Source organism: Aulonocara stuartgranti, assembly GCF_965226115.1.
Source record: "Aulonocara stuartgranti genome assembly, chromosome: 15".
NCBI lineage: Eukaryota > Metazoa > Chordata > Actinopteri > Cichliformes > Cichlidae > Aulonocara > Aulonocara stuartgranti.
In genome coordinates, this window is record NC_138951.1 from 2,592,840 (window position 1) to 2,615,419 (window position 22,580).

The window sequence follows — 22,580 nt, forward strand, 5'->3', positions numbered from 1 at the left end:
GACTGTTCTCCTGCATGAAATCAATAAAGGTGTATGTATTTGCACATGCACGTGTATATTGCAAAAGCACACACCGCTCTGGTGCATTTACCATCCATTGCCACTCATCCCGGTCGGCATCTTGTGACTGAGTGCCTGCACTGGGGTTTTCAATTATCCAGCAGTCGCACCTTTTCTCCCAGTGAATTAGCATGAGGGGAAAACTCAAGTGGGTAATGGAATTCCATGTGCCGTTTCTTCATTAGATGAGACGAGGCTGGCTGGTTGGTGAATCTTTCTGAGGGAGTGAGGATGATGGATGGTGGCGGGATATAGGTGTTTTGCATGTGCTTGGTGACATCTGGTACGCATCTGGAGCATACGTCTATGTGTTTGAGGCATTTTATGGAGCCCGTCACTGTTATCACAAAAAATTGTCAAGCTCAAAGTTGGAGAAAGCAAACAAATAATAATGTCAGCATTACTAAGACTAATTTTATGGTTCGAACAGAAGCCTCTGAGATCAGTCAATACTTAAATGTCTGAACTTGTAATTTGTTTTTTTCACCGTAATGATTTTGCATTGAACATACATTTGCATTTATCTCGTCAGGTGCCTTACTGTACCTTTCCTCCCCTGATTAGAAACCAAAAGAGCTGCCAGACATGAAGCCTGATGGATCGTTTTCAATTTCAGCTTCGCACAACTCCAACTTGTCACCTACAGCAACTCCACCCAAGCGAGTTTATCCGGGCTCGGCCGAGTCGTGATTAACCAGGCTTCGGCTCACTCGCGCCGTAGTATTTGAACAATGTCGGAGAGAAAACAAAGAATGCCTGTGGTGCCTGAGCACAGTGTGTTTGTTGTGTCGTGTAATCAGAACGCAGACCTGGACTTCTCTCTGGTTTTCAAATAATGAGGTCAGCGGCTGTGCCAGTAATTCCTGCGAGCCAGAAGCTTCAGACTGCTCTAAACACCTTGTTTCAGACAGGTGTTTGTACTCCTGTCTGTGTATGATGTCAGTGAGAGGTGACGGCCCTAATGTGGTCAGACTTTCTGTCTACTGAGGAGAGCCAATCAGAGAAAAGGTGGCCCACAGGCTGAGGAAGCAACGACAGTGGATGAACTGAGAGGCTCCATCATATAAGAGCTGTGAGCTCTTGTGCAGTTCAAGAATGAAAAACATGCAAGTGGAAATAAGCATAATAGGTCCCCTTTAACTTCTTACACAGCAGAATACCACTTTGAAGAACATGATGTGTATGTAAATTACTAGTGGCTGAATTAATAACGTCTGTCTTATTTTTTGCAGTCACTAATGATTAAAACAGACGATGTGAGACTGCATCTTCAAAGCAGCAGACTGGGATGTTTTTCCTTTAACATCCAGACAATATTTTGACAGTTTTGAAATTCCAGCCTTTAACAACAGTTACCACCTGCCGAGTCATCGCTGTAAAGAGAAAGAAACAGGTTTTGTCAACGTCTATTAGGCAGCTTCTTTAACTTTGTGCCATTAATTGTCTGTCTGTGGACGCTGCTGTTGTAATGATGATTTTCGGCATAAAGAAATGCAGTGCGGGTGAGATTCTGAAGCATTTCACTCTTTGATGCTGAGCCTGTGTGTGTGTTACATCGTGGGTAATCTTCAGCTGCACTCAAACAGTCTCTAGAGAGAAACTGTGTGACACAACCATCATATATCTGGCCCACGGCTGAAAGTTCTTCTGCTCGCGTGTGACTTTAATGTGCACCTCATGTACCCACATACGTGTGTTACTACTACCTCACTGCAGTCTTATCACAAGCCAGATTTGACTTGTCTTGCACCTAAAAGTCATCTGCGATTCAAACAGGATGATATGACAGTTTTTATCTTATCAACATGAAGCTGACAAGGATTCTCGTCTGTTTTACTCTTTGTATTCGCGTCAGACGAACTCCTAAATGAGCTACCGGCGATTGTAAAATGTCGCACTCACCTCCCAAAATTATGCCAAATTGCTCCTCGCATTTCAAAGCAAGCACGCAGTTGTTCTTAGCGGTTAAAATGTAAACACTACAATCAGTATTTTAATTCATGATTGCCAAACAAGCCGTAAGCTAATCACGGAAAGGAGATAATGAAGAAAGCAAGAAGGGAGAGGAAGACTAAGGAGGGAGTCTGTGATTAGGTCTCACCTCAAGATGCCTGTTTTGTCTCAGTGCTCTGGGCTCTGCAGAGAAAATGCAATGTGTGCTGTTTTATCTACGCTGAAAGCAGAAGACACATGCGTTAAAATCAAGGTCAGAGAAACACTCACGCTGTTTATGATCCTTCACTTACAGTAAACTGTAAAAGTCCTGAGCCACCCCTGTTTTCTTTAGATTTTGCTTCCAAGTCTGAGTCAGACTTACTTGTAATTTTGAAGGTCTTGAGCGATAGTTAAGTTGCAGTCTTGATTATTGAGCCCTTTAACACTGACCTACAAATTATTCAAGCATAAAAACACACCGAACTCGAGGGATGAACCAGTGTTGTGTCACATAACAGATAACTTATTAAAGAACCAGTGTGAAACTGTATTTTTAGGGACTTTAATATTAGTCAGTCATAAAAACGGGTCATTCTTTCCCATTTCTGCAGCTGAATCTACCAAAATTCCTAAAGATAAAATTGGAATTTGCAGCAAGAACGTCATTCCCAAAGAGGTATTAGCTAAAAGCTCACATCTCAGCATGGTGTGCAGTTTGTCCTTAAAAATGAGGAAAATGGGCAAATGGAGGACAAAGGAAGATGTAGCAGGGCTGAAAAACTGCATCTGCTGCTTTCAGTATCTGAAAGTCATGTTCTTAAGAGAGATGAAGGACCTGAGAGATGCCTCCAGTCCTTCAGTTGATCCATCTGCTCATCGGAAACGGTGTCAGTGGAATGGTGGAAACTGAAAAGCTGGACTCAAAATCAGCAGTAACTGGTCTTATTTAATGATGAATCTAAATTTGTGGTTTAAATCATCATCAGTATGTCTGGAGGAGGTCAGGAGGGAGATACAATAGCGCGGGTCTACAGAAAAACAGTATCATCAGAGTTCACTCCATCATGCCACCTGGAAAGTACGGAGCCCCGCAGGGGACATGGGAGAAAATAAGGACGGACTTTTGCGAGATCTCGCAAAAGTTGAATTCCAACAATGGCGGCAGCTACTTAGTTGTAATATTACTCTTTCTGGGTCACAAAATACACTTTTAAGATATTTTGAGGCGTGAATGTAGTTGTAGTTGATACCTGCTCGGTTTACAAGACATCACATATTTGCAAAAGTGTTCCGACGTTTTCGGAGATCTGACACCCACCATCTCGAAGCTAACGGGAGGTCGAGACCTACTACAGCCGGGAGGAACACCGCTCTCCCGGCACATCGTGCCTCGACCTCCCGGTCGGCTTCGAAGAATGCGGCTAAAACTTTTGCGAAATCTCGCAAAAGTCCGTCTTAATTTTTTTTCTCCCATGTCCCCTGCGGGGCTCCGTAGGAAAGCATCTGATTGGCGACGGCTTCAATAAAAAACCATCAGTGTGGAACGCCATCAGTCATCGATTGGCCTCAACATTAGTGAAGCAGTGCGGGATCATAGAATAGAACAAAGAACAGCTTTGAATGTCCTTCAAGAAGCCTGGAGAACTAATCCTGAGTTCTACTTAAAGAAAAGACAAGAAAGCTGCATGAGAGCGTTCCAGCTGTGGTAAAGAATTAAGTTGGGCATACCAAATACTGACTTCTGTCCTTCGCCTTGTATTCTGCATTTCCATGGATGAAAATATGTGGCTCAAGACTTTTGCACAGTTAGAAAACTGGAGTAGAAAACTACAAAAGCTATTTTACTTTTTGTTGACCACATCCTGTCATCGAAAAGACGTTAAAGTCTGACAAGAGAGCGCGCTCCTTTGAGGAAGCGGTCTAATAAACCGTAAAGATGAAGCTACATAAATCCAGAATCGACAGGCAAAAAGCCCGTAACCTTTTCCTCCAGAGTTACTGCGAAATGAAAAACACTAACAGCAAAGATGTTATATCTGTCATTAGGAAATATTATTTAATAACAAATCTCAATTTCTAAGCATTTCTACTACACGTACACAACTCCCTGAGACAGGAGGGTCTCTGATACTCCCACAACTGCACATACGAGGAGTTCAAAGTGTGAGGCAAATGATAATCTATGCTTCCCTGTAACAACAGCAGTCGTTAGAGGTGAGATCATGCAGAGGATTATTCCTGACAACGCCGATTACCGAGCTCACAGCCGAACAAAAAGCCTCGCTTTGTTCATCGGCTTTCTGCTCTGTAATGGAGCATTTTTTTTGCCAACTATTCTATAGCTAAAGGCAACAATCATTTTTAATATTAAACAAAACCCACTTTGTTTGTACACCCTTGGCTGTCAATAAATCATCTGAAATATTTGCAGTGTTGCCCACGCGAGCAGCTAGAACCGACACTGTGTTCAGAACACGCTGCCTCTCTGAATGAACTGGTGAAGTCTCCAGTTGCTTTTCTTTCTATTAATAAATTCATTAGCGCGTTAGACTGGAGGAACGAAGACATTCATCGCCCAATGACTCGCAGCCAAATTATGCGAGATACCCTGCTTGGCTAGCTGTGCCACCATATCTAAAAAGCAGAATTAAAAATGCATCCCTTTTCCTTCCTTTAGAGTTTCCTGCAATTACCCAATCAGTTAGAACCACGCAGGGAGGCATGTCCCACATCACCCTCGCAACCCACTCTACGTCTTTATTTTCCCTCTGCCTGTGCCACTCCACTTCCTCTCTCACCTGTGCGCACAAGGAAACACACACACGTGCACACACTCCTATCTCTCTATACTGTAAAGGCAGCTCCAAACTGCTCGTTGTTGGCCCTCATCTTTCCAGAGCAGATGGCTGCTTCTCTGCACCACATGGCCAGCACTCAGGAGATGAGGGGAGCTCTTTAAGAAGAAAAAGACTTTCAATCTGCTTTAGCAACTGTAGCTCCTCCTCATCATCGCATCTTTTTTTTTTCTTTCTTAATTTATTTGTATTTTTTTTGCGTCACCAGCTACTCGTCCCTTTTCCCGACCACACTACCTCTACATGCATTCGCTGCAGTGATTCCACACTGCATTCATCAAGCTGCTGTTGATGATTATGTAAATGCGTAATGCTTATGTAAACGAGCCAAATGCAAGGTCGCGATGTGAAAGTATTAAGATGCTGCACGGGTGCACAGTCGACTGGCTGAGAATTCCAAATCGCAGTTTCCTATGGTTCTCCAACATGTGTGTGTGTGTGTGTGTGTGTGTGTGTGTGTGTGTGTGTGTGTGTGTGTGTGTGTGTGTGCGCACAGAGGTATATATAGGTATGGAGATGCTGGGAGTTAGCCTGACTGTGGTGGAGAAGTGGGGTTATTCTGGATGAGCAAAGACTTCGAGTAGAGCAGTAAGGTTTTTTTTCCTCACTGGGTCTACATCGTGCGTATAAATCATTCGGAGCACTGTGGGATGAATTTTGCCTGAAGATTGCCACAAGGAAAGGAATGAATCGGAGGTTTGTTTGTGGTCATCACCTTGGTTGTAATGCCTTAAACACTTGAAACACACTGAATTTTGAATAGACAAGAATAATACATACAATGTGGAGCATGATGTAGTCACCCAGACGTGGGGCGCTGTCGATGCGGACCAGGATGCCATCTTTTATGGTCGTGCTGAAGCCCACGGCTAGCCGGTCCGTCCGGGTGCTTGGCCTCTCGTTATTGGGCCACGTGTATGTGATCAGACCCCCTCCTTTGCCAAAGATGTAGGTCGTGCCAGCTGTGGAAATAAAAAAACAACAACAACAGGAATTAGATTTGTCGTACGATAAATAGAGGCAGATAGAAAGAGGTGAAAACTGAAATCTGTGATGTACAAACAGAGACTAACTAGACGCCAGGGAGCAGCGTGTTGTCACAAACAAGACACGTTTCTGACAAAACTGGATTAACGCTTCTTCCATTAGGGGCTAAATCTACGGTAATTCCATTACAGCTTCCTCGCCGGGGCAACAATGTAACTGTGTCGAGTTCTATTTTAGGATTTTAATGCTATTCAGCCACCGCCACCTTTCGGGTAGAAGTCAGCTGCTCCCCTGACGCCATCTATGACCTATCCAGCTCTTAAATATAGCCCCTTCCCAGGGAATTACAGCCGGTATGGCCAGAAACAGATAAGTCTCCCAATCCTCATGTATTATACATGAAACCTGCAACCAAAGAACAAAGGTTGGCCCAAGAAAGTAGAGAAGGGGGACTGAGGGGGATCGAAGAACTTTTGTCTGGTTTAATTTGACAAATGCAGTGTTGAAAAAAAGGAGTCAGTACCAGTAGGGAATTCTATCTATCTATCTATCTATCTATCTATCTATCTATCTATCTATCTATATATATATATGTATATGCAGATTTGTGTCAGATTAGAGCCTCTGCCTGGATCAAGCTCGGCCCTCAGCCAGAGAATCTGTGAAAACTGTTTGTGGATTTCCTTTTTTATCATTATGTGAAACTGGCAAGAAAGACCAAAGCTATTTGTTTTCAGGGTGGGATTCAGTTCCAACTTTTGAATATTCCCTGAGGTGAGTTTGAATTAAAGCGTTGATTCCCTGAGCCGCTTAGCCGTCTCGTCCGCATTTAGCCAAAGATAATCGGGAGATCTGAGGCATTAGACCTGCAGCAGATAGTCTAGTAGGTGAATCAATATGGGAGAAAACGGGTTCCTGTGGCCTAAGGAGAGTGGAAAGCGTGTGGCCCACCTCAGAGGGCTACGCTGGATTCCTAATGAAGTCTCGGAGTTCTGGCATCAATGTATTAATTCATTTTTTGCTGCCTCCATCAACTCTCGGCTTCCCTTTCTTCCGCATCACCTCCCGCCCCTCGCCATTTCTCTTTTCCATTCACTTCCTCTGCAAGTCACCTGAACATCTGTTTGGCCGTGTGATGGGTGCCCAGCTGTCTCGCTGTTTCCCCAATGAAGCGGCCAACAATCTGCTCTGTGGTCTATAATACCCTGGGGACTCCAAGAACATATGGATGAGAGGGACTAAAAAAGAGGGAGAGACTCTAGTGACCAGATGAGCGTCTCTATTTGCCTTCAGGCACACAAACAGGTCTGTATTTTACACAACTCAGGCGCCAGCACTGCAAACCACCAGCGAAGGTCGTCCGTGCACCGAGCCTCGAATAATCCGCCTCATTCCGTATAGCTAATAATCATAAACGGACGGTTTTAACGCAGATATTTTTATTTTTCCTGAACAGAAGTGATAAAATCATTCAGCTTCTGTCAGAGACTTTACTGCAGATGAAACTACTGAGCATATCACCTGCCTCAAATAGCATATTTCACCCATTGCAGTGCATCAGAAAACAAGCCCCTGATGCTACGAGAGGCGGCAGACAGCAGCCTGCAGCCAGGTTGCACCCGATCTGGCTGCACTGTCTCATCGCCTCAAAGTTTCTTCTTGCCAAAAGAGTTCGGGCAGACTAGGGATCAGTTTCCCCGGCAAACGAGCAAACTTCGCCTATCTCATCTAGCACACACTCGTTTTTTTTGGAGGGGATGATGATGATGAGCAGCAAAGATACAAGCACCCCGGGGAGCCAATTATCACATTGAGGAGATTTGCTTAGTGTTTCAAGAAGACAATGTTCAGCATGAAGTACACACAGGCTGCCACACGCACAACGGGCTGACGCACACACACACAGAGCGGGCGGGCTGACGGAGACATAAATGCACATCGTGATGCAGTCTAAAAGTGTGCAAACACGTGCGCATTCGCACAAACACTGGGAACATGATGCCTTCTCACATTTTCAGTCACACAAGTGGGTGATTATCTGCACAAGTACAGAGAAGAGAAAGAACCCGAGATCGCCGAGATGTAGCACATTTCCCTAACAACCTGCCGGGGCCCAGACTGCACCAGCTGCATTTCCACACGCAGAGGAAGTCCACTGCATATCAACAGCCTATGCATGCAAGAGTACTGGGAATGGCATCATTTCTGATACTCATATGAAGGGAAAAAAAAGATTTGTGTGACTGTTACGCTACATTTCCAAGGTCAAGACTTTGATTTGAATAATTTCACTGAAGCTAGAGCTGCTGGGACTTTCCATTTAAGTGTGGATGTACTGAGCACCAATATAAATTTCAGCAGCTTTGCAAAGAGACTAATTAGAGGGCGGAGGGGTAAGCGATGGCGTGTTATAACATTTCTAGCATATTTTCACACTCATGCTCTCAGATATCTTTACTAAAACGTCCTCGGACATTTACCTGTCCTGCAAACTGTTAAGGAACAATAATCTTCAATGTTTTTTCGTTTCTGGGTCTCTGTTTTTGGGAAAGTTGTCTGAGTGCAATGAAAATGTTGATTTCTTATATTCACTTCAGCCAGCAAGCATTTTAAGACCGATCAAAACACCAAAGTGAGGGTCAGGTGCACCGATTTTCGCCTTGATTTTCTTGGTAACAATGCAACAAAGATTTTGAGACAGCATCTAGGATTTTAATTCACTCGGCTGCATAAAAGAGGTGATGAGCAGGCTAATTTGTTCTCTGCTTCTTGGAAATGTCTGAAAGTCCTCCTCACTTCAGCGCGCTCCAACTATTCCAATGTCCCTTTCCTTTCTCCCTTGTAATTACCACAGACTATTTCTTCTGATGCTGTGCTCATTCTTGGCATTCTCTAAGAGATGAGCCATCACTTTTGGCCACAACTCCCCCCCCCCTCCCTCCATCAGTGCTTACAAGGTTGGAGGATTAATAAGCAATAAATAGCAGAAATGATGTGTAAAATACACACATGGGCTTTCACAGCCACGAAGCCTGGTGAAAAGCTAACTGTAGGGGAAATATCATCAAAGGAATCAAATCTACACACAGTACAGACTGTAGAGAGCGTTATTTTAGTCTATCAGAGGGGACTTTCATCTCCAGCTTTGAATAATGCAATCTTGCTATGGCCACTGGGTACTGGAGGGAGGCCATCTGAAATCTAATTGTAACACACTGGTGCTACATTGACTTGGACATAAGAAGATCTCTGAAACAAGAAAAATGACCAATGCTGAATTTTTCAAACGATTTCTCTTTAAAGAAAACAAGCAAAAACACCCCCAAAACCTATGGAGGGAGTATAGCTGTGAAAATAAAGGCCACATACTAATGCGCTGCTCCCTAGGAGTTGTGATTCATTGCATCTGCAGCATGGCTCCGTTTAGAGACAAACTGTAGAGACTAGGTCAAAGCCTTGGCCTCTATTTCACAGAGGTCCCCTGAGGCGTGGAAGAGCAGACAGAAGGTCAGGACACCTGTCTGCAGGACAGAGCTATGTTCTGTCCTTCAGCCCCCACATGACATTACAAAACTAAAGGGATGAAGGGAGAAAAGGGAGGAGGACACAGGATTTTCACACAGAGCCAGAAATCACTGCAGGTCACTGCTTTCAATGCACCTGACCAGTGTGGGGAGAAATGAGGGGAATACGCTGGAATTCTCAATTCCCTGTTTCAACCTCAACAAGAGAATTTTGCTCTGGCTCCACTCTGTCTGTCTTCTACATGCACATATGAACTTCAGCAGCCAGCAATGATATCTGGAAAGGAGCAAAAGGAGCGGAGCAGCTGCCGTGATGCATGTCGGTTATATTGGTTGTATTCAGACTTCACACCATGCTGTGATAAAACCCTCTATTTAGAGGCAGCAGACCTACAGTAAAAGCCAGGGCGAGGTGCTAGTCGAGCTTTTTTCTCTCTCAGATTAAGTTGGATGGAGTACTGGGAGTGTGTGTGTGTGCTGCATGCATGTGTGTTAGACACCACTAAGAGGAAGGTGGCACTACCAGCTACCCACAAGGCACACACAACTGCAGCGGGTAAATGCTCTAAACTCCAACTCTTTGTGCAAGCGTGCACACATGCACGCTCAGAGTCATTTGCATAGACCAGTGTGAGTCTTAAAGCATGCACACACACACATGCGCACGTCTGCAAGTGCACACATTTTCTCTCCTTTCTCCTTGCTGTGTGTGTGTGTCTTGTTTATGTGCTTTTATGTTTTTCCCCTTGTTATCTCTTGGGCTTTCTGCAGCACTGGCACCCCAGGGGATGGAGAAAGAAGACAAACACGGTTTGATGTGGTCGAATTTTCTGCCATCGGAGAACGAAGAAAAGAAAGCGGAGCTCAAAAAAAAAAACAAAAAACATCCTGGAAGTGAGATGCAAAATGTAATTGCCTCCTCAATCATGTTCAAAAGAACTCTATCATTACAATACTTTCCCCTGCTGTGCTTCATACATAGGGAATTATTAGGCTTGCTGTCCTTCACACAGTGACAATAAAGAATCATTGGCAGAGGAATCAAATTGTGAGATACTGAGCTGTGTAATCACTGGGATTTATCTCCATTTTACAACCTCTTATCATTTCATAATTCATATTTCCAACTGTTGCCTCTCCCCTCTGGGATAGAGTGAGAGGAGGACTAATGATTGAACGTTCTCCTTCTCCCCGCCGCTCCTCAATCAGCTGCCAGAAGTAAGCTTAGAGGAAATAGCTAAAATGCTTTACAGCGATACCTATGTGTGTGTGTGTGTGTTGTTGTGCTTTAAAGGACTTTTGTGGCGGCCGGTGTGTGCGTGTTTGCATGTGTCTCTGCTGTCATCACACACGGTGGCCATGTGTCTCATCTCTCAAGAGCAATGCCGAACAAAAAAAATGCAGAACATGATGGATGAAGGGCGGTGTGTCGTGAAGAACGGCTACGTAAAGGAAACAGGCAGCCTCGAATGATTTACACTGTCTGTTTCCCCGTTATAATAAGCTGTAGCATTACCGCACTATATGGATTCACGCGCCAAAAACCAGGGGTAATGGAAGCAGGGAAAAGCTAAAACTAGACACAGAATGGACTGAGCATATATAGCACAAAGTGGTTTTACCCGCGCAGCCAGAGCTGTATTATGATGCATGTGCAAACAGCAAGCTGTAAAGACCCACAAAGCGTTGGGATTGTGACAAACAAAAGATGTAAGGTTTCCACCATATTTTGCTTATAGCAATATCGCTCTTTAAAACTCTAATAATTCAGACTAATTAAACTTTATGTGTGCTGCGTGTTCTGGGCTCTGCTATGGACAGGGAGGACGGCTTTTGTGTGTATTCTTAAAGAAACGTACATAAATGTCAAAAAAGCTGGCTGAAAAAATATGAAGCACCAGTACAAACGGCGATAATGGCCTACAGAGTTATTTCCCAGTGTACACAGTACGTACAGAGCATTGTACAGCTTGCTCTGCATTGTATAACATTTTGTCAGAGTCATATTCTAACTTTATGAGCCAGGCTAAACTGACAAATGCAGCGCAGTGAGTCCAAGGTTTAGGCAGCTTCTGCTTGGGCTGCGAAGTTGCACCAGCAGCCAAGATGATAAAGTCTGAGCCGCTGGGCAGCAGCTCCACAGTCAAAACTACAGTTATAGTACTACACTTGCCCAAAAAACGCCAAGGGAAACTGAGGCCTTTGTGCTGCGGTGGGATTTAGCGCTAGTGCCAGTTATGTTGGAGGTGGCTGTTGGTGCCAGCTCTGATGGAGCGCAGCTGTGGGAGAAGAAGCTGCAACATCAGGAGGGTAAACAGGAACATATTGTGCTCTGTGTAGTGTCTGTGGAAGTGTGGCCAAAATGTTTTTGATTTTCTCTTATTTTGCTGATTTGTGTGTCAACTTATAAGTTATTTAGTGTGTTAAATCAAAAAAAAAGCTGCCTCTTTTTCACCTTTTTTTCCAGGCATCACATCTTCACACCGGAGGTGCGACCAGTGAAGGATTTGCTTGAAGAATATTTATCAGTTATCTAATTTGTTGTCAAGTAGAGCCTGACTGACACAGGACTTTTAGAACCGATACCAGGTGCAGTAAATCTGACAGTTGATTTTTTCAGACTAACGAAACACATAAAATTTCTGTAACTTCTGTTATGTGCAGCAATTTATGTCACCTCACTAAGATATTAAATGAATGCAGTTTGAAATGCATTTTGCTTTACTGTCACAACGAGTGGCAGATAACTCAGTTAAACTCAGTTTGTCGTCGTTACGGTAACATCCAAAAGTCATGATGCCAAAGGGGATGCTGCAGAGTGCCCTCTGGTGGACACACCATGCAACAGTCAACACTAATAACACAGCTGAAGGGTGTTTCTTCCATCTCTTTCAAATGTTTATAGATCTGCCACTTCACAGGCTTAGAAATGAACATATGATATGAATGATATGATATCAGTACCATTTTATCGGATACTTATTATTTCAGATATATTGGTTTTGCAGATAAATCACTCAAACTCAATTTCAATTTAGAAGTTTAGGACCAACTGTTTCTTGTATAACCCACTGTTCACTCTGTTGCTAATTTATGAGAAACACTTTCTCACACTCATGGGACACAGCATAATAACAGAAACCCATACCTGTATATACAGGTACTTACTATAATAACATATAACTCAGCTGTAACATGAACATGTTACCCAGTGTTAGTCTGCAAATCTGACCAGATCCTAATGAATCACCAACCCTTTGCTACTTTCCTGACTTTGTTCCTTTTACTAACATAACTACAACAATAAACCCCGAACGAGTACTTCCAACAACACAACAGGAAGTAAAAGGACTCAATCAAAAAGTTTCCCGTTCTTGTCACCCTTGATTGGACATACTTGACATATTTCCATGACGAACAGCTTGATTTGCCATCTGTATCGTGTGGTTGTGGCAGAAGCGACAACATGTGGAGATGGTGAACGGGGAGCGAGTGGGGAAAGAGTCACTTTTTGCTGCAGGAGGGAGGGAAGGAGGCAAGACACGGAGAAGGGAGGAAAAACACAGATGGAGAGAGAGAGAGTCAAGCGGTGTCGATGGGAACCCGAGATGATCCGAGCCCCTCCACCCCCACTCTCTCTGAGCAACAGGAAAAGGCTTTGTAACACTGGCTCCTTACTCACAGGCATGTCAAAGCATCCTCAGATCGCTATAGAAGAACGGGAAGATCGACTCGCTGACACCCATTAACAAAGCAGTCATGTAGCCTCACTTCAGATTCATGCAACACTGCAAAGGTGCAAATGTGAGTACACAGAAGTGAAAATACACACACATACACACAGTCTTGAACAGCAGAAGCTGAGCCATAACAACTCCCCTCTCATTACCGCGAAACCAGCCAGTCTCACCCTCCTACCCCCCCACCCCCTCTTGCCTCTCCTCCTGCTGCATTACTGACACTCCTCTCTGTTGTAGCGGCAAGCGGACAGAGAGGAAGGGCTTTAAATGATTTTTTTTCTCGGTTCTCTGGAGATGTCAGCTCCTATTCTCTCTGGTTGTAAAAGGAAGGGGAAGCGGGAAGGGGGTCTGAAGAGGATTTCAGAGGCTGGGGGAGCAGGGAGAAAGGGAGGAGGTGGGGTTGCAGCTGAGATCTACACAGCTCTCTAGGCTACAAAGAAGACCTGTCTGCTGACTCTAATGCTGCTCACTGCCACCAGTGGGGGTTTTTTTAGAGAGGGGAGAGCGACGTTGTGGAGAGATGAAAGGAGAGGAGGTACGAGCTAGGAAAGATGCGGAAGGATGCTGGAGACAGGCTGACACCGTCAGATGGACGGCAAAGGCGGAGCCAAGTCAGCTTGTAGGAGCTCAAAGTCACAAAAATATCACTAATAAATAGTCGTGACATCTCTCTCCAAAGCTTTGTACAACCTGAATGCCGTGCTTTTGCATGGTGAATATTAACGTTCTGTCGGATCCGGTGTTGACGCTCCCGCCGCTCTCAGAAAATTAGGATATGAGCGTCTCCTTCCCATCATTCATAATGCATGACACGCAATGTGTGTGAGGCATATCACTTCAGAGACAGGCCACACCGAACCCTGGCGAGGATTAGGTGAAGAAGACCTCCTGAAGAATAAGGGAATCCAAGATGGCTCCGAGTGGAAGCATCATTTATAATTGAATCTTCCCCAGAGGGCAGTGCAGCCTGTCTGTCTTGACTTCACGAGAGAGCCCGTAGCTCCACTCGCCCTCACTCTGCAAAAGCCTGTGTCTGTCTCTCTCTCCCCTTTTCTCTGCAATAACTGAAAGGCCCTGATACATAAATACAACACTGCAACTTTATCCACTGATCTTATCCTAAGGCCTTTATGACTCAAACCCCAGTTGGACACATTTACTCGTTTCTGAACTTTTTGCAAACTTTTTGTCCAAGGAGTGGCTAAAGTTGAGACTTTACACTTTTGTGTGCTGCCCTTTAGTGGAAAAAGAAAAGCTAATTTGGATAATTACACTGTATATGACAGACCTGTGTAGCTGCTGTGGCGTAAAAACATCATCATCGTCATCGTGTCACGTGTTGAAAACCAGGAATTGAGACCAGAAACAAACTGGAGCAGCACTAATCGGAGAAAACTCATCTGAATTTCAGGAGTGGGACCATACCTCATACACTTCCCTCCTGTTTCTGTCTATATATGTCCTCCGCCTCCTCCTTTTTTCCCCAATTCATTAATTCATCCACCTCTCATTAGTACATGGGAGTATGCACGGGCTCAGGAGCTGCCACCAGTCCTCAGAGTCCTTCTCCGAACCACAGCTCCAATTCATGCTTACTCCACCTGCCATTATCCATTAAAATGCTGTCAAATGTGAGTGAGGCTGTGGTCCCAGCTAGTGGCATGAGGTATTAAACTAGGCAAGAAGTGTAGTCATTTTCTTCTCATATACTTCTCTGCACCTAGAGTCCTTTTGGAAACCAACTAAGGTGCCTCCTAACCCCCACTGGCCGTTAGAATGGATTCACACTGTGCATTGGCTTCAGTCATTCAATCAGGGCTAAGATGAAAACCAAGTTAATTAAAAGGCAGGATAACAAGAGACAAACAGGAACTCATTAAAAGAAAAGATAGTTTTCATAAAATACCCAGTCAAAATATGCGGTGATCTGATATTTCGTGATGAACTTATTTTGAAATGGCACTGATATGATTCATTTGGGAAAGAGGAGGGTGGAATAGAGAGACGCGCTTTAAGGACTCATGGTCTCCAAAGCTTGCCTCCTAACTCCAGATTTCCTTTGTAGTTATTTAATAAAACGAAGGAGACCTTTGCAGTTAATTATCAGGATGAGTGGTATAACCTATTTTGCGCCTCGTGCACAAACTAATGGCCTCACAATTATTGATGCCTTTGAAAGTATTATTTAAGAAAATAAATAAATGGATTTGCACAAGCTCAGTGGAAATGGAAGGAAGTGTCCCAAATGTTTTATTAGAACTCTAGGATACAGCGCATTTTGGTTAGTGACACTTAAACACCTAGAAGCTTGTTTACAAGACAAACTGTGTCATTAAATGCTACCATTTTATCCAAGCCATAATCTTAATTTATACTGATGAACATTGCATTAGACGGTTCTGTTATTAAGCTTCTTTGTGGTCCATCTTCTCCTGGTGAACAGATAGGGCTGTTTATCCCTACTGCATAGATGATAAAGGCCCTCTGCTGAGACATGTTGGCTGAATAAAGAGCAGACCCTTCCAGTGACTCAGACAGTTTTGCAGAGTTATTTTTCACATGATGTCAACAAACCACGGCAGCAAATGGATTTTGCTAGTTCTGTTTGCTTGCCTCAGACTAGTTGTGGACAGAATGTAATAAGTCAGGAGGGATTGACTATCTGTCCAACTGGCTGCCACATTTGCTACACCAAGCAAGCCGTTTCAGCATTTGTTTGATGGTAGGGTAGCTACTCTTAATGGTGACATATGCTCATTTCTAGCCCTGTTTTTCTTGCCACTAGGGCTCCAAGGGAATAAGCTGTATTTGCATCAGGCATTATATTAGCCCTCTATGACCATTTCTGTTCTTGTCTCTTTAAGGCTCCCTGATGAGTGCAACCACTTGGTTATCAACGGCCAACCGAAGCCCTTTGCAGAGATCTCTGCTGCTCCCAAGGCTACAAAAAAACTTCTAACTCTGTCTCTAAGTCCAATATTTGTTGGTTGACTCTGACAGTTACTCTGGAGTAACTGGAGAAATACCATTATGAAGTTGGCTCTCAGACTGTTCGTGGGCATGGCCAAACATTCAAACCAATGTGGCATCATTAAGTAAATAACTATGCCTATTTGGAAGTTTTTAAGTGTCATTTCAAGTTTCAATCCATTTTCTTCCACTTATTCAATGTAGGCTCGTGTTTGGGGACTGAAGCCTATCCAAGGTACCATGGGGTAAGCGGCAGGGTACACCCTGGACAGGTCACCAGTTTGTCTGGTGGTGAATCACCAGTTAACCTAACATTACTAACTGCATGTCTTTGGACTGTCAGAGTACTCGGAAAGAACATGCAAACCACACAGGAAGGCGCCAGATTCAAACTCAGGACACTTCTTGCTGTGAGGCACAAAAAGCACCATGCTATTTGTTAGCAATTTGCATGATGTCAGGTAGTTCTAATGTCAGTTCAGTTTGGAAGCAGAAGGGGCTTGACTCACTTGATGGCTGTGCTTTTTTCATTAGGGTTTGGAACTTTGACTACGCATACATCATAGCCAAAGTTCAAAAATAGTATAGAAATTTGACATAAAATCACACACACACACACACACACACACACACACACACACACACACACACACACACAAATATGAAAAACTAAGCTACGGAAGTGTTTCACATCTTTCTCGCTTTTGGGTGCAACGGAAAGTCTGAACGTGTGAGAGGTGATAATTAAGGTGGCGCCCTGTGTACAGTCTTCCCTGTAGCTTTAAATGGAAAGTTACAGGTACAAACAAATGTTGCAAAGTGAAGAAATGAGCAGCTTTAATTTTTCATGCCAGCCTCATTAAATCGTACATTGTTCTGACATGCCGGCTGCGTATTTCTATTACAGCCAGGTTCTATTTATAAAACGACCCGAGACTCGCTGTCTCACATGCCTACCTGCCTTTGAAGAATATGGATTAGAGAAATGGACGGACAGATGCTAAAAGGAATCAGTGTCTTGTACAAAGCGGGGCTAATCTTCCCTTTGATATCGACAACATCAAATAGAAAAACACTTGAACCTACTTGAAATACACGGTGGCGGCTCGTCCTCATGGGGGGAAAATAAACAACGCAAGTAAGCTGACAATATGGATGTCTGCTTCTGAGATCAAACTCAAACTGTGGATAAACTTGTCTAATGACCTTTTTTCTCTCGTTCTGTGCCCTCTTTTTTTGTCTGAATTTGATGATTGCCCGCCTCAAACACAGCCTCATTGTGTTCTCTAAAGATAGACCAGCTGTGCCAGCGGTTGGCATAGCAACCCCACTTCTCAGCCACGAACGTCTGCGACAAACCTGACATTGTTTCCAACCATACCTGCTTCAAACACCTTTACATTTCACTGATTAACTCGCAAACCGCTCCTCCCCACTAATGATGGACGGAAATGCTTCAACTGCGCATTGCAATGCGGTTCCCACATCTCTTGCGTCCTCTCCGTCACACAGAGAAAAATCAGGCTGGTGTGTGAGACTGAAGAAAAAAAAATTCAATCAAGTTTGTACTTTTCTGAAGTTTACTCAGCCACCACCCTCTGAGCCAAGGACTTCAATTCCCCAGTAACATTTAAGGCTGCACTCGCTGTGGTCCCGCTGTTCACACTAAACAACTCTCCAATTTAAGCTGAGACCTGCCATCAGTCGCAGCCTTGATGAGGCGATTGGTTTTTACAGGTGGCTCTTATTTCAGTGTGACATGCATTGCAACATTTAAGGTTCACAGAGGCCACAGACTGCCATTCTTTTATGGAAGCAATCAGTACATGGTAACGGTCATTCATCAAAGGGACTCAGAATTTATCGCTCTGCGGGGTTTCATCTTCGCGAACCCCTCGCTAAGGCTGATGGTGGTCCTCCAGTACCAGTTCATGCAGCGGGAGGTGAGAGATTTCACAGCAAAGTCTCTGATAAGTTGACTTGAAGTGACACTTTGACCTGAGATTGGCCCTTTGTAACAATAGGTGAGAGTTCAGGTAGCAATCAGTGAGAACTTATGAAAGCTTGCAGAGATGTAGGTAAAGTTGGGTAATCACTTCAGTTTACATGAAGAACAGACAGACTAGTGAAAATTTACAAGGAAAAAGACCCTATCTAATTAAGTTTCTATGTAGGGCAAGGGCTACCACTGAATGGCTGGATGAGAATACAAATGATGACTTTTGATGTCAGGTTCAAAATCAAACAACTATGGGAGTCCTTGGATTTCGACAAAGGTTTGCACTGCCATCATCAAAGTGCCAAACAAAGAACAGCTTTTGGACCGGCGCTCCATCGATTCTACACAAAGGATGGTAACAATCTTTCTGATGCAGCTTCACACATTGTTGGATAAAGACAGAAGAAATTATTTATTCCAGTTGAGGGTGAATGTGAAACACTTGGAGACAGGTCTCTCTCCATCTGCTAACATTTGGAACCATCCAAACATGCTAATTTTTCTTAATCAAAAATAGATGAAACTGAAGTAGTAAAGATGTATCCAGGGCTGTTGCTGAGGAAGAGTTTCTGACAATTATGAATCATGAAAAGTAGAACTAAAGAGAGGGTCATTAATGTTTATCAGTGCTGCTGGTGGAAAGATGGCCACAGTACATCCAGTACTCGTTATAAATCTCTGTCTCTCTTCCACAGCATGTCTTTATCCTGTCTTCCTTCTCTCACCCCAACCAATCGCAGCAGATGGCCCCGCCCCTCCCTGAGCCTGGTTCTGCTGGAGGTTTCTTCCTGTTAAAAGGGAGTTTTTCCTTCCCACTGTCACCAAAGTGCTGCTCATAGGGGGTCATATGATTGTTGGGTTTTTCTCTGTATGTCTTATTGTACGGTCTACCTTACAATATAAAGCACCTCGAGGCGACTGTTGTTGTCTGTACAAAATAACATTGAAGTGAATCGAGTTTGGTTTTACAAGGCGGAGCAGATGAGGGAATTGTAGTTAACACAACTGCCTTATAAATCTAAATACAGTTCAGCAAATAAGAAGATGGCTAGTGTAGAATGAAGTAAAGGGATATCAGAATCAAAACTATTTCAGCTACAACTGTCAAACAAAAGCGCTGGAAATGCCTCTTTGGTTAATCCAAACCTTTTTTCAAGTTTCGATATCAACACATAATAGTAACATTTAATAAATTCCTCCATCAAACAAGACAAATTAGCAAAACTTCACTTAATTTACCAGCCATCTGTACATGTCTTAATTCACTTAAGCGCTCATACACATTTTTATTTTTATTTTAGTCTGTCTCTTCATATCAGAGCCACACAGATATGCACATGAACACACACACTGAGACAGATAGCACATTGTCTGACTGAGACATTCTTTATCACTGCAACTGGGTTCCAATATTGCAATCGTACTCTGCAGCTGCTGTTTTCTAATCCCCTCCAATAGGCGGTTTGATTTCAGCCCTCTATTGAATGTGTCAACCTTATAATTAATACCCTCCCTCACTTTAATTCACCTCCACTCTGTCCTCTCCATTCTTCTCCTCACAATTCCTCTTCTTCCACCATTGACCAGCCACCTTAACGGAGTCGTGCTTGTAGTTCCACCCAATGCACCAAGGACATTGAGCCAGACGCAAAATACAGCAGTGAAACCATGGGAGGAATATTTGGCCGCGAAGGCAAAATCCATCTCCTTGCAGCAACTTAGCCACAGAGCCACAGAGAGGTCGGTCCTGCACCACCTCCTCCGTTATCTGTTTCCAATCCTTTATCAGAAGGGGGAGAACGGAAGAGGGGAGGGGAGAGCAATGAAGACAGATGCCTAAAAGCTGCCACCACACAGCCTATCTGCAAATACGCAAGGAGAGTTGTAATCGATCAGGAGAAGGAAGAAAAGGACAAATGTGAGGTAAAGGCTCCTTCTTTAAAGCTGTAATTAACAAAATCCCAAAGCAGGAGCTAAAGATTGGTGATAGGCAGCAGGGTGTAAGCAATTTGGAATGAGGACAAAGATGTCAAGTGAGCGCACATTTAAGGAGACCGGGCACATCCGCACGCGAGCCTCAGAGTATGACGTGAGCTCATGAGGATGCGTGCGTGGATGCGTTGGCTGGTCGGAGGCCAAGGCTTAGCTGAATTTGCCCAGGGTGAGTTTGAGAGGGCCTACGGGACTTTGCAGGGCAGTGGGATGGAACATACTGGCCTCTCAGTGCTTCTTCGAGTCGGCCTAATTAAGGCTAAGCCAGAAAGCTCTCTGTTTTGTTGATGCTGTTCTGTGTGTGTAAGCATGTGCACACAAAAGAAAGTGTGTCTGTTGACAGTATGAACACACAAACGCAAGGAAAGCCTCAAAATTTAATTTGTGTCGTGTTACTACTCTTGATACTCCACACGAAACTTTTCAAGCTCATCGGCTTCAACTCTCTGTCTTAAACATCATACTGCGTAAAAGAATTGTTAAGTAGTTCAATTCTGTTCTATTTATACAGCCCCAAATAACAACAGTTGTCTTTATATTGTAAAGTAAAGATGCTACAATAGTACAGAGAACACCCCAACAATCAGACGACCCCTATGAGGAAGCGCTTGGCGACAGAAGGAAGGAAAAACGTCATTTTAACGGGAAGAAACCTTCAGCAGAACCAGGCTCAGCGAGGGGGGAGACCATCTGCTGTGCTGGGGTGAGGAGACAAAGACACCATGAAAGAGACGCTGTTTATGTGAGCCAGAGATTATTAATAACGGCTGATTAAATGCAGAGTGGTGTATAAACACGTAGAGAGTGAAACGTTGTGAGTGAAGAAGAAACATTTGGTGCCATCTTTCTCTTCCTTTTCTTCTGCCCTGTTCTTCTTCTTTTAGCCCTTCGCTCATACACCTCAACCCCACCCGCACCACCCAGTCCCAGTTTCTGCCTTTGAAGATGTACTTAGCTGAACTGACAAGAAATTTAAAGAAAGCGTTGGTGGCTTTCAACAGCTCATGAAAGGCAGAAGAAATCTGCCACTCTGTGTGAGTCAAATTGATGGGGGAATTGTTGCAGCGGCATAGTAACGGGGACGGGGGACTATAGGCAAAACCTCTGTACAAAGCTTACTTCAATCCTTCAGCCCGGGCGCACACACCTCGGCTCATATGGCACACATAAAAATGAACACGTGAACAGGAAAGACAAAGTCTCAGCCGGCAGGGCCCCTGAGCTAGCTTTGACAAAAACAGAAACCAAAAAGGAATCATTCAAATATATTTTGGCATATCTTCATTGAACAGCTTTTTTCTCTCCTTGCCGTGGGACAATAGATCAGAACAAAGCATGGCTTTTCTATTGGGGTTTTTTCCCACTTCCATGCCAAATTGAGAAATTTATTCCACTGCCCTGGAGAGTCGAGCTCATTAAAACATATTGCTACTCCCCATTACACGGAGGACCCACCTATAGGCACACGATTCGTTTTGTTAACTGTAAACGCTCAGTGACCTACACACTTTAAGTATGTTGCAGTAAAAAAAAGGCAAGGTGACAGAGCCCATTGTAGAGTCTAGACATGAGCGCTTGTTTCATCAAAGGGAAGACATCAATCCACGGGCTGAGCCAATAGGGCAACAGGTGCCACAGTCACACAGAGCCTATCAGGGTCTGACTTCATTTTACCTCAACACTGGATATGAATACTGATAGAGACGTTTTATACTGTGCCAAAGGAGGCACAAATAGCAGAACAGACAATGCCAGGAGACCTTTGGACGTGTTTGAACTCTCACTGTGGCTTTATTTGTGTATATAAAGCATTACTTCTACTGCTTTGTATGTAGGTCGGGAGGTTCCCATAACGGTCTCCCGGCTGACGCTGTGGACAAAAGGCATGTGTCTACATTACATAAAGCTGGCTGCTCACCTTGAGGTATCAAAGTACAATTATAATACACTTTATGTGCAACCTAACCCTTTATTGGACGATTATTAAAATAATGCGTCACTGCAGCTCTTGCGAGTCCATCACTTCTCCTCACCAGAAGCCGGAGCACCGTGCACCAACACAGAATGAATCTCAGGCTTCTCTAGAATCTCACTGCACAGCGCTTCTTGTGCACATTTGAAAATCACAGTTTAGGAAGGCTTTTCTTATCTTACCTACACAACCTGGCTACACCCCCCATCCTATCAGCGCATCCCACCCTTAGCTCCATCGAGGAGGTTGTAGATCCTCGGTGAGAGGTCTGAGACTGATTCAAAGAAGCAGTGTGAGGTAATGGATTGTGATTGCACGCATGTGTGCTGGGGTTACTAACACTGGAAGTTGGAAATGAACTGTTGTCTGTTTGTTCTCTTTTTACGGAATATTTAAGCAGCACGTTGTGGAAAATGGCCAGAAAATATTTAATGTTCTGCCTGAAACCGGAAGTGATGTCATTTGGCAGAAATGTAGTTTTTTGCCTTCAGGGCCTTATGAGCCTAAACTGGTGTTTTTAACAGTTATGTTTGACTTTATGACTTT

At 43.9% G+C, this 22,580-nt stretch overlaps 1 protein-coding gene across 3 annotated transcripts in view; it reads right to left on the bottom strand.

Moving 5' to 3' along the window:
- Window positions 1-22,580, bottom strand: part of nrxn3b (neurexin 3b) — a 324,595-nt gene that overhangs the window by 78,584 nt on the left and 223,431 nt on the right. For all 3 annotated transcript variants that reach the window (XM_082505625.1, XM_082505627.1, XM_082505626.1), the window contains one exon: window positions 5,631-5,812. In XM_082505625.1, the coding sequence (XP_082361751.1) occupies window positions 5,631-5,812 (182 nt within the window). The remainder of the gene's footprint in view (window positions 1-5,630; window positions 5,813-22,580) is intronic.